Source organism: Eublepharis macularius, chromosome 17, assembly GCF_028583425.1.
Source record: "Eublepharis macularius isolate TG4126 chromosome 17, MPM_Emac_v1.0, whole genome shotgun sequence".
Taxonomy (NCBI): Eukaryota; Metazoa; Chordata; class Lepidosauria; order Squamata; family Eublepharidae; genus Eublepharis; species Eublepharis macularius.
This window is the reverse complement of record NC_072806.1, coordinates 44,851,143-44,862,412: the sequence shown is the minus strand read 5'-3', so window position 1 is coordinate 44,862,412 and position 11,270 is coordinate 44,851,143. Positions and strand designations below refer to the sequence as shown.

Below are 11,270 nucleotides of genomic sequence, written 5' to 3'. Positions count from 1 at the left end.
GCGCGTCTCCCAGCGTGGCCAGCCAGGCTGCTCCTCGCCCCTTCTCCGCCGCGGCCCCGGCAGCCGCGCTCCCCGCCCCGCCCCTGCCTGCCAATCCGCTCCCGCCCGCCCGCCTGCCAGCCAGCCAGTCCCGGGGAGGGAGCGCGCCTCTCGCTGCGCCCCGCACTTTTGCAGCCAGCCGCGCGAGGCGACGGAGGGCGCGGCAGCTCCAGACGACAGCCGTCCCCGAGGGCGCCCCTCCCTCCCCGCGTCTTCGCGTCCTTGCCGATCCATCCTCCCAGAAGGGGTGCGGAGGGAACGCGCGCGCACACAATGGAGGCGCCCGGCCTGGACCGCCACCTGAGCAGCCCGGCCAGCCCTGGCGAGGATGTCCTCAAGAACCTCAGCCTGGAGCCCATTCAGCTCTGCGAGAGGGACGGTGAGTGGCCAGCGGCGGGAGCGAGCTGCAGCTCAGCCTACCCCCCCCCCCCACCGCTCGGGGCTCCCCCGGGAGTGCTAGTGCACAACTGCCGCCCCCCCCCCCTCACACGCAGGGCCCTTTGTTGCCTCTTCACGGCATCCTCCCCTGCTCCAGTGGCGAGCGGGATCCGTGCCCGCTCTCCCCACCCGTCTTGCTTTCTCTCCCTATTTCAGAACAAAAGAACAAAGGGGGGGAGGGTCACACCTCACGCAGCCTCCTCTCCTCCTTTGCAAGTGACTCTGCCGTTTGCTTGGTTTTTGCCTGCTTAAATGACAACCAAGAAGGAGCAGCGCTTCCCCGTTCCAAACACGCGAACGGACCTCGATTTGCACAATGCACAGGCGGCGGCGGCGATCACTTCTGGCTAAGCAGTGGTTCCGAACCTCTTTTGCTGAGTCCGGAATTATTTGTTGCGGGGTGGGGTGGGGGGGAAGCAAATGCTTGCTGGGCGGAGAAATCGAAAGACAGAATTGCTTTTTCCGCGATCGCGCGCGCGCTCCCTTCCCTCTTTTGGCTACTAATTTAAAAAAAACCCTTGCCTCTTCACAGTAGGTATTTTCGTAAGGAATTAAGCGCGACCCGAGTGTCTCTCAGGGTGGTGGTGTCTAGTGGGGGAGAAGCCTGCTTGGGGGTATCGATAAGAAGGCAATAAGGTGGAGTGTGGGTAGAGGTTGCCTGGTTCAGCACCATGGATAGCTACAGCCTCTTCAGCGCTGTGGCCGAAAAAAAATTGCTCTGGATGTGGGTGGAAATTCACTTTGTGGAGTCTGATTTAATGCAGTCCACAGGTCTGATGCAATACAGCTTGGGTGCTAATATTAAACCCTTTGTTCTAGACATGCACACACCGACACATACAGAGTCACAAATAGTGATGCTCAGAGAAGATGGGTGTGAATATGGAGCGGGAATCTCGTCTTTCCAGCAAAGACATGGTGGTACAATTTTTGCTTGTTAACACTGAGGGCGCTAAGTGGAAGAGCTAAAACTGCCTAATAAATGAAGTTTGGTTTTAGAGTGCAGAAGGATAACTTAAGCTGCAGAAAGCCAGACTATTCTTAAGGCTGTAAGGAGGATCTCACTTATATACTCATTTATATACTGATGTACAAACTCAGAAGACAAACAGTTCTGTGTGCGTTTAATATTAATTCCGTGCGATTATACCTGGTTTCAAAGAGAAAGCACCAGGAGCCCTTGTGTCTGGGAAGTGATATCTTCAAGAATGAACATGGTGTGTTTGTCAGTTATGGACCTCATTTTTATAGCTCAGACAATGTGACAATGTATTTTAATCAGTTTAAAGAGTGAAAATCAAAGTGGATATGCCTTTTTTGTTGATTCTACAAAACAGCGGTGACTTCTCTGCATGTCTGTGGTCTTTTCTTCTTCATGTTCATATTACCATGATTATTGGGCTGCTCTCCACCACAAGTTTCTGTGGAGCCATCTTATTAGTTCAATGGGTGGGAATAATTTAGAGTAACGTCAGAACCTTGGACCAAACAAAATCCCGGCATGAAATGCTTTTCATAATGTGCTTGTAAGCAAGGAGAGCTTTTCAGTACGAGACTTAATCATTTCAAAGCCTTTGTCAACTTTTAATTTTATTTTAACATTGTCAGGCTCTGGTTTTTTTAAAAAAGCTCCTCAGGCTGGAGTGCAGAACAGCCCCCCCCCCCCCGCGTCCCCATGAGTACATTGAGGATCGTGTACATTCGTAGGGATATTTTAGGTTTATGTATACAATTACATTAAAACCTTCACATGGGGAAGATTAACTGTTTCTGGAAAGTGATGGTGATAAAGTGGTACGTCTTCAGTTTTCAAGCAATAGCAGATTCCTTCTCAACATGTGATCATGCTGATCTGCTTTCCCCAGACCTAAAACAATGCACTCGTATGCACAGTTGCTTCTACATACACAACAATTATTTGTAGAAGACATGTTATGTAATTCTCTCTTTTTGCCTGTCTCAAGCAATGTGTAATGAAGCTTGCTATGTTAATTGGAGTGGGCTGCTAATTAATTCAGCTCAGTATAATTAATTGCTCTGTACAAATGAAACTACAGTCTCATGCAGTCCAATAGGATTACTCTTTCCAGAATGTCCCACCTCCTCACTTAAAAAATAGCTGTCTCAAACTGCTACCTCTGAGTGTGTGTGTGTGTGTGTGTGCGCGCACACCCATGCACTAGTGTGTGCTGCTTGACTAGGCTGGTTTATCTTCACCCTTTTTATTCCTTTACTTGGACTTTTTTCTTTTTGTTAATTTACATAGTTATATTTCTCTACATACCTGAAAAGTCTCCCAAACAGTGTGTGGCTTCATTGTCCACATAGGATACAGCTGGTTTACTATCAGATATCATGATAAATAATTGTCTGGGGTTTTTTTACCATCTTTTTCTCAACCCCATCAAGTTTCTGAATAGAGTGAGTTAATTTTAAAATATTAATATACACTGAGAAAAATTAAACAGGACAGTTTATTCAAGTGGATAAACAAAGTAGTATTTCATTTATTCAGAGGTGAAGGTAAAGGGTAAAGGTAGTCCCCTGTGCAGGCACCGAGTCATTACTGACCCATGGGGGGATGTCACATCACGACATTTTCTTGGCAAACTTTTTACAGGGTGGTTTGCCATTGCCTTCCCCACTCATCTACACTTTACCCCCAGGAAACTGGGTACTCATTTTACTGACCTCGGAAGGATGGAAGGCTGAGTCAGCCTTGGGCCAGCTACTTGAACCCGGCTTCTGCCGGGATCGAACTCAGGTCGTGAGCAGAGCTTGGGCTGCAGTACTGCAACTTATCACTCTGCACCACGGGACTCTCAAAGGTTAATTTTCCATGGTTGTTGTGGGTTTTCTGGGCTGTATTGCCGTGGTCTTGGCAAGACCACGTGGTCTTGGCAAGACCACGGCAATACAGCCCGGAAAACCCACTACAACCATCATTGTCCAGCCATGAAAGCCTTCGACAATACATCGTTAATTTCCCACTTTTCCTGGTTTACAAGAAATACTAACCAAATTACATAAATATGATTTGGGAGTGACTTGCTGAACAACAAACACACTTACATGGATGTGTATGAGACATACGTGTTTTTAAAAATGTTTAGCAACCATGTTTTAAAAAGAATGCTTTACAACAATGTGTGAAGGCCTGGGCTCAAATGGACTTCCCAGGACAGACTGTCTCAAAGATCTAGAATTGCTAGGGAAAAAATCCTGTTGGGTCATCTGATCAAAATGCTCCAATGGTACCTGAAGCAGAGTCTCTATAGCAATGTAAACAACCAGAGGGAATACACTAATGAAACACAATTAGGGAATAATGATACAAGCTTAATCTAGGGCTGTCTCGTAAGTGTGGGGTTCTCTGTGCATTTGGAACTCCTCTGCCCACAAGAAGTCACCTGGTACATATGATCAGCTGTGTAAGAAGAAAAATGGTGCCCTGTTGGGTATGAACAGTGGCCCATCTAAGTCTAGCATCCTGTCTCACTCAGGGGCCAACCAGTTGCCCTGGAAAGCCAACAGACGGGACACAGAGATCAAGGCCTTCTCTCGATGTCACCTCCTAGGACTCTGCCTCTGCGTGTGTGGAAATCCCCTTTCATCACTGGGGCTCCCTAATATTTTAAAGGCATCTGTCCTAGTGGCCATCTCTGCATCCATTCACATTGGATTCCACAGTGTAATAATTACTCACTGAGCACAGAAGTACTTCTTTTTGTTCATCCTAAATCTGCTGCCCATCAGCTTCACAGAGGCCCCTCCAAGTTCTAGGAAGGAATAGGAGAAAATACCCTCTGGAATGTAATGTACAATCACAGTTGGTTTATAGCTTCCTCCCAAAGTCTTAGCCATTAAGGTGTCATGGTTAACACTGCTGTTGCTTTTAGATGTATTCCATCTGCAATTGTCCATTTGATTTCAGAGCCTCTTGGTTCCTTTGGGTTATCTTGCCGCTTCTTTAAACTTTTTTGAGTTATTGAGTCATGTTGGTGCATATGGTGCATTCAAACATTCCCGTTTAAGTGTCTGCCAGTGCTGTCCTCAGCAGTTACACTCTTCTAAGCTCATTAACTTCAAGAGACTTAGAGCCAAGCTACAAGTGACGAATTACACTTGCCTGGCAAGTGAACAGACTCACATCTGTGGAGAGCAAGTGAATGGAAAGTGAACAGGGAGGAATACACGTGAGTCTGTTCACTTGCCAGGCAAGTGTAATTCGTCACTTGTAGCTTGGCTCTTAGAAAGATGCGTGTGTGTGTGTCATGTACCATCAAGTCGCCTCTGACCTATGGCGACCCTATGAATGAAAGACCTCCAAAACATCCTATCATTAACAGACTTGCTCAGATCTTGCAAACTGGAGGACGTGGCTTCTTTTATTGAGTCAAGCCATCTCATTTTAGGTCTTCCCTTTTCCTACTGCCTTCCACTTTTCCTAGCATTATTGACTTTTCCAGAGAGTCTTGTCTTCTCATAATGTGATCAAAGTGCAATAGCCTCTGTTTTGTCATTTTAGCTTCTATGGAGAATTCAGGCTTGATTTGATCTGGTACCCACTTGCTTGTCTTTTTGAACATCCATGGTATCCATAAAATTCTCCTCCAGCACCACATTTCAAATGAATCAATTTCTTCCTGTCAGCTTTCTTCACTGTCCAACTTTCACATCTGTACATAGTAATGGGGAACACCATTGTTTGGATTATCCTGATCTTGGTTCCCAGAGAGACATCTTTATCTTTAAGGATCTTTTCTAGCTCCCTCACAGCGGCTCTTCCAAGCCTCAATCTTCTTCTGATTTCTTCATTACAGGCTCCCTTTTGGTTGATGATTGAGCCAAGGAATAGAAAATCATGAACAATTTCAGTTTCCTAACTGTCAACTTTAAAATTGTATAACTCCCCAATAGTCATTACTTTTGTCTTTTTTGATGTTCAGCTGTAATCCTGTTTTGGTGCTTTCTCCTTTAACTTTCATCAGTAGCTGTTTCAAGTTTTCACTATTTTCTGCCAGTAATGTGGTGTCACCGAATCACAGAATCACAGATTTGGAAGGGGCCATAGAGACCTTCTAATCCAACCCCCTGCCTAATGCAGGATGAGCCTAAAGCAGCCCTGACAAATATTCATCCAGCCTCTTCTTGAAAACTGCCCGTGAAGGGGAGCTCACCACCTCCCTAGGCAGCTGATTCCACCTTTGACTTACTCTGACCATAAAAAAGTTTTTCCTGATATCCAGCCAGTACCGTTGTGCATGTAATTTAAGCCCATTGCTTCGGGTCCTACCCTCTGCTGCCAACTGGAACAGCTCCTTGCCCTCCTCCAAATGACAGCCTTTCAAATATGTAAAGAGAGCGATCATGTCCCCCCTCAATCTCCTTTGCTCCAAACTAAACATTCCCAAGGCCCTCAGCCTTTCCTCATAGGGCTCAGTGTCCAGACCTCTAATCATTCTCGTCGCTCTCTTCTGCACCCTCTCAATTTTGTCTCTAGAACTGCACATAGTACTCCAGGTGCAGCCTGACCAAGGCAGTATAGAGAGGGACTATGATCTCCTGTGATTTTGATGCAATGGCCCTTTTGATACAACCCAAAACTGAGTTTGCCTTTTTTACCCCCACATCACACTGACTGCTCATATTTAGTTTACAGTCCACTCTCACTCCAAGATTTCTTTCGCATACACTACTACCCAGAAGTGTATCCCCCATCCTGTGTCATCTGCATATCTTAAATTGTTAATGTTCCTTCCACCAATTTTCACACCACTTTCTTCTAGATCCAATCCAGCTTTCCTTATGATATGCTCTGCATAGAGGTTGAACAGGTAGGCAGATAATACGCATCCTTGTCTGACACTCTTGCCAATTGGAAACCATTCTGTTTCCTCATATGCTGTCCTAACACTAGCCTGTTGTCCAGAGTGCAGGTTGTGCATCAGAACAATCAGATGTTGTGGCACCCCCGTATCTTTTAACACTATCCATAGCTTTTCATGATCCACACAATCAAAAGCTTTGCTATAATCTATAAAACACATGCTGATTTTCTTCTGAAATTCCCTGGTGCATTTCATTAGCCATCATAAATTTGCGATGTGATCTCTGTTGCCTCTTCCTTCCTGAATCCAGCTTGAACATTTGGCATTTCTTGTTCTATAAATGGTAAGAATCTTGAGCATCATTTTGCTTGCATGAGGATGTAATGCAATAGTCCGATAGTTGCCGCACTCTTTGGCATCCCTTTTTTTGGAATTGGAATGTAGACTGAGCATTTTCATTCTGTGACGGCTCTGGTGACAAGTCCTATAAGGAAAGGTTGAAGGACCTTGGAATGTTTAGCCTGGAGAGGAGATGACAGAAAGGTGATATGATAACCATCTTCAAGTGCTTGAAGGGCTGTCATATAGAGGATGGCGTGGAGTTGTTTTCCGCTGCCCCAGAAGCTCAGACCAGAATCAACAGGTTGAAATTAAATCAAAAGAGTTTTTGGCTAAACATTAGGAAGAACTTCCTGACAGCTAGAGTGGTCCCTTTGTGGAACAGGCTTCCTAGGAAAGTGGTGGGCTCTCCTTCTTTGGAGGTTTTTAAGCAGAGGCTAGATGGCCATCTGACAGCAATGCTGATCCTGTGAACCTGGGCAGATCATGAGGGGGAGGGCAGAAGGGGTTACATCAGGGCTTAGTTCTTGTGGCCCTTCTTACATGCTCAGGGTAATGCTGATTGCCACCTTGGTGTCATGTAGCAATTTTCCACAGGCCAGTTTGGCTAGGGATCCTGGAGGTGTTCTGCCATCTTCTGGGCATGGAGCAGGGGTGACACTGGGGCAGTCAGGGGGGTAGTTGTGAATTTCCTGCATTGTGCTGGGGGTTGGGCTCGATGATCCTAGAGGTTCCTTCCAACCCTATGATTCTATGTTTCTAAATCCTCTGATCTCCATATGGCTGCATTCACATGCCACAGATCTGTGACTGCTCCCAAGGAAATGCAATTCATGTATTCATTCCACTATCTTTTGCAGTTGTTCCCTCTTCACCCTTTCAGTGGCTTAAGTCTGCAGGCTCCAGAGTGAGCAATTTATGATATCCAAGCATATTCTATGCAAGAGGCAAAGCTGCATTCTGTGGTGGACCAAACAGCCATTGTATTGAAGCTTTGAACTCTTCCTGTCAGTTTGTTGCTGTCTACTTCTAAAACAGCTTTTTTTCTTTTTTCTCTCCTGCCCTTGGTTTTCTGTGTCCTCTTTGTTCCTTCAGACAATCTTCTAGATTCTGAGTTTTCTTTTCCCTTATTAATTCTTCTTCACTGTTCATATCAAAGTGATCTTTCTCCTCCTTTACTTCATCAACTTTATTTCTCTGCCATCTTCCTTGCCTCTCAAATTTATAAGTGACTTTCTGAGAACACAGTTCAGATAAATGACGGCCTATCATCTGTCCTTGTCATCTTTGGGTAGATCAGCAGAAGGACCGGGGCTGCTCTTCAAGGACAAGCAGCAGAACTCATATACACAGCTGTAGTTTTGCTTTCTGCTTCTCTGTTTTTGTGCAGCAATTCCCAATTCAAAGAGACAATCCTCTTATTGGGCAAAGTTCCTGCTGTACCTGTGATTCTGTCCCACTCTTTGGTTCCTGGAAGCTAGCTATTTTAGAAGATTGTGTCATATCCTGCGGTTCCAAAGATTGAAGGGAGCATCTGTCTTCAGAAGGGGGGGGAAGGCATTTGGAAAGCCAATTCTCCCCTCCTTCTCCAGATCCGCACTTGTTTGTGTGCTGTTCTTCAGAGTCTACTGACCCCTACAAACAAAATTGGGGAGGGGCCCTCCTTGGGTTTCAGGAAGAAGTAGGGAAGTCCCACTCTGCAATGTCCACTCCATCAGTGGACCATATTCGATACAAATCAGTGGTTCTAAAAGAGAGCCGGAGCGTCTAGGAGGCTGAATGTTGCTTTGAGGCGAGCACATCCTAGGTTCAGCTCCCCATGCAGTCATGATGTTTCATGGTTGATCTTATGGGTTATTTACATAGCCTTGCCTACCTTCTAAGGCTGTGAAGAAAGAACCGGACAAGCCTATGTATATTGTTGAAGCTCCTTGAAGGAAAAATGAGAAACAAATGTGATATGTATGTCAGTTCCATACGGAAAAGATGGCTTTAAGTGAAGCTTGTCTGAGCTCAGGTTGGAGTAGGACCAGGCAATATACAGTGCATGGATGAACTGGGGCCCAGTGCAAACTTGTAACTTGACCCCACGCCACATATGATCTCTTCCCATATGTACAAACTCATACATCTTTTTTTAAAAAACATCCTTTATTCTGAAGTAACACAAACCAATGTTATCATGGTAAGGATCTTGCAACCGGGCCAGGCTCGTCTGGATCTCTGGACTCTGGGAAAATAAAAAGTTGATAAAGAAGTTCTTCGGTACTTCCCGTGCAAATGATCTCTGATAGCAGGGAGGGAGAGACCTCTGAGATTTGCAGAGAGAGTCAATGCTAAGCAAAGTCGATGCTGCTGGGCTAGATGGACCATAGGCCTGTCTCATTATGGCAGTTCTTTATACTCAGAGTGAGTGGATTTTGTTAGTGAAAATAGGCAAGTCTTTTGAGGACTGGTACTGACTTTTGGGGTTTTTAAAGATTTTTCTTCCTTTATTAGCTTGAGTGTCTCACTGAGAGTCAAGGTGGATTACTAAGCACAGAAACAATGCAATCAAAGAGCACAGCATACATCAGACACTCACCGATCAATGCAGACAAAAAAGTATGTTAACTCATCATGACGTACTCCAAACAATGCAGAAAATGGATTCCAAAAGTAGAAACCAAGGCAGGAAAATCAAGTTAATAAGTACAGTCAGCAGTGCAATAGGTTACAGTCAAACTCTCTATGAAAAGCACACTCTGTCCTGAGCCATTCCATTTCCCTCCGGCACTGTTTCCTTCATGAAAACACCTTTCAGGACATTTCTGTTTTACTCCGTCTGCAGAATGATAGACATGTTGGGAGCCTTCCGGACCTTCTCAGGCAGGCTGTTCTGCAACAGGGCGGGAGGCACAACAGAGAACGCTCAGGTGTGGGCGGCTGTCGTCTGACTCCTTTGCAGGACAGCACCTTCAGGAGACTTCGCCCAAAGGGATGTGTGGGTGTCAAGAAGAAATAAACAGGGGTTGGGGGATTATTAAAGATATTGGGATACGTTCACACATTCATTTTTGAAGCCTTTTGTACCTCTCACTGTGGCCGTCATGGGGAGCTTGTCCTTGGCTCCCCATATCTGGGCAACACCTGATATAAGCAGCTGCTATCATCACAGATTTTGATCCCGCCTAAAACTTCCAGGCCTGCAAGATGGAGATTTTTGCTGATTTGCCCCCTTGCACCGCAGACTTCCCCAAGCTATTCCTGGGCAGGGATGTGAACTTCAGGGGGGCAGTGGGGCTCAAGCCCCCTCTTGGATTTCCCAGTGAATGCAACACCCCTCTCCCCCCAGGCTGCCAGGTTGCATCACAATGCTCAGGCTGTCCGGCTCAGTAGGTCCTGTTTGTTTTTTATAGCTATTTAGCACGTTCTTAGGAGACACCGCAGAGCTGGGTTTGTTTGTTTGCTTTTGTAAAGATGAGAGGGGGAGGAGACCTTCAGTGGATAATGCTGTCTATGTGAAGAAACAATAAAGAGAGAGAGAGAGAAAGAGGGGAAGATTAACACAGCTAATGGGATCCGTCTAGCGGTCAGAAGGCCTCAGTGGTTGGACTGAAGAATGCGTCTCCCGTAGCCTGCAGCTCAAACTCTGGTGTAAGCAGGGGATCAAGAGAGTTAGGGGTTGCCTTTGCAGACCAGACAGTAACAATCACAACATTACTGTGACCTGGCCGGACCTGCCTTAGGCAAAGAAATGGTCCCATCTCCATTTTATCTTTAGCTATGGGTGGGGGGGGGGGGGAGAAAAACTGGTCCCCCAAAGGAGGCAAGGTTATTCTAGTACCTAGGCCATCTTTTTATGTTTGGAGGTGGGTGGGTGCAAAAGCCTATTGCCCAGATATTGGAAGTTTTGTTTTGGGGGGGATGGTAATGAGAGGCCTGTGGTCCAAATGATGGAAGTTAAGTTGATTTTAATATCTAAAGAAGAAGGGATCTTCTTTAGAGAAAAAGAAATTAAGGAGATGAATATATTTCTGTCTTTAACTCCCAGCAGGTGCAATGGAGTCACTTCCGGAAATGATTTCATAGTGCCCAGTGGCAGGCATGCTCCCACCAAACTGGCTCCTGTGAAGCGTGGGAGCATGCCTACCACCAGGCGCAATGAAACCACTTCCAGAAGTGACTTCATTGCACCTGTTGGGAGTGCGCATGCAAAGAAGTTCCCCAGGTAAGTGCCAGGTCCCTCCCCCAGCTAGGAGGGTAAGGGGACCTGGCAACCCTAGTTACCAAGCTCAACTCAAGGTAATGACCATCACATTCAAAGTCCTTCATGGCCTTGGACCCTCATACCTGTGCAACTGCTTCTCCCCCTGTGTTCTGCCACAACACCTTTGCTCATCTGAACAGGGTCTTCTGCAGATACCACCCTACAGTGGGGCAAAATCAACCACTGCCTGTGCATGTGCTTTCTCTGTGGTAGCTCCCATTTTATGATCTATAGACTATACTCTTGAGTACTGTCTGCTGATTGAAGATACGCTCCTACTGGGGAGTTTCCACATTGCTAGAGATGTTATGTTAATTAGTTATGTTTTGGTTTTCAGAAAGATATCATCTCTGTGCTTGGATTTAAGCTTGTTT

At 46.0% G+C, this 11,270-nt stretch overlaps 1 protein-coding gene across 1 annotated transcript in view; it reads left to right on the top strand.

Annotated features, from left to right (window-relative positions):
* The first annotated feature begins 312 nt into the window (after positions 1-312).
* Positions 313-11,270, top strand: part of PHYHIPL (phytanoyl-CoA 2-hydroxylase interacting protein like) — a 149,940-nt gene continuing 138,982 nt past the window's right edge. Inside the window, exon 1 of the mRNA XM_055001890.1 lies at positions 313-418. Within this exon, the coding sequence (XP_054857865.1) occupies positions 313-418 (106 nt within the window). The remainder of the gene's footprint in view (positions 419-11,270) is intronic.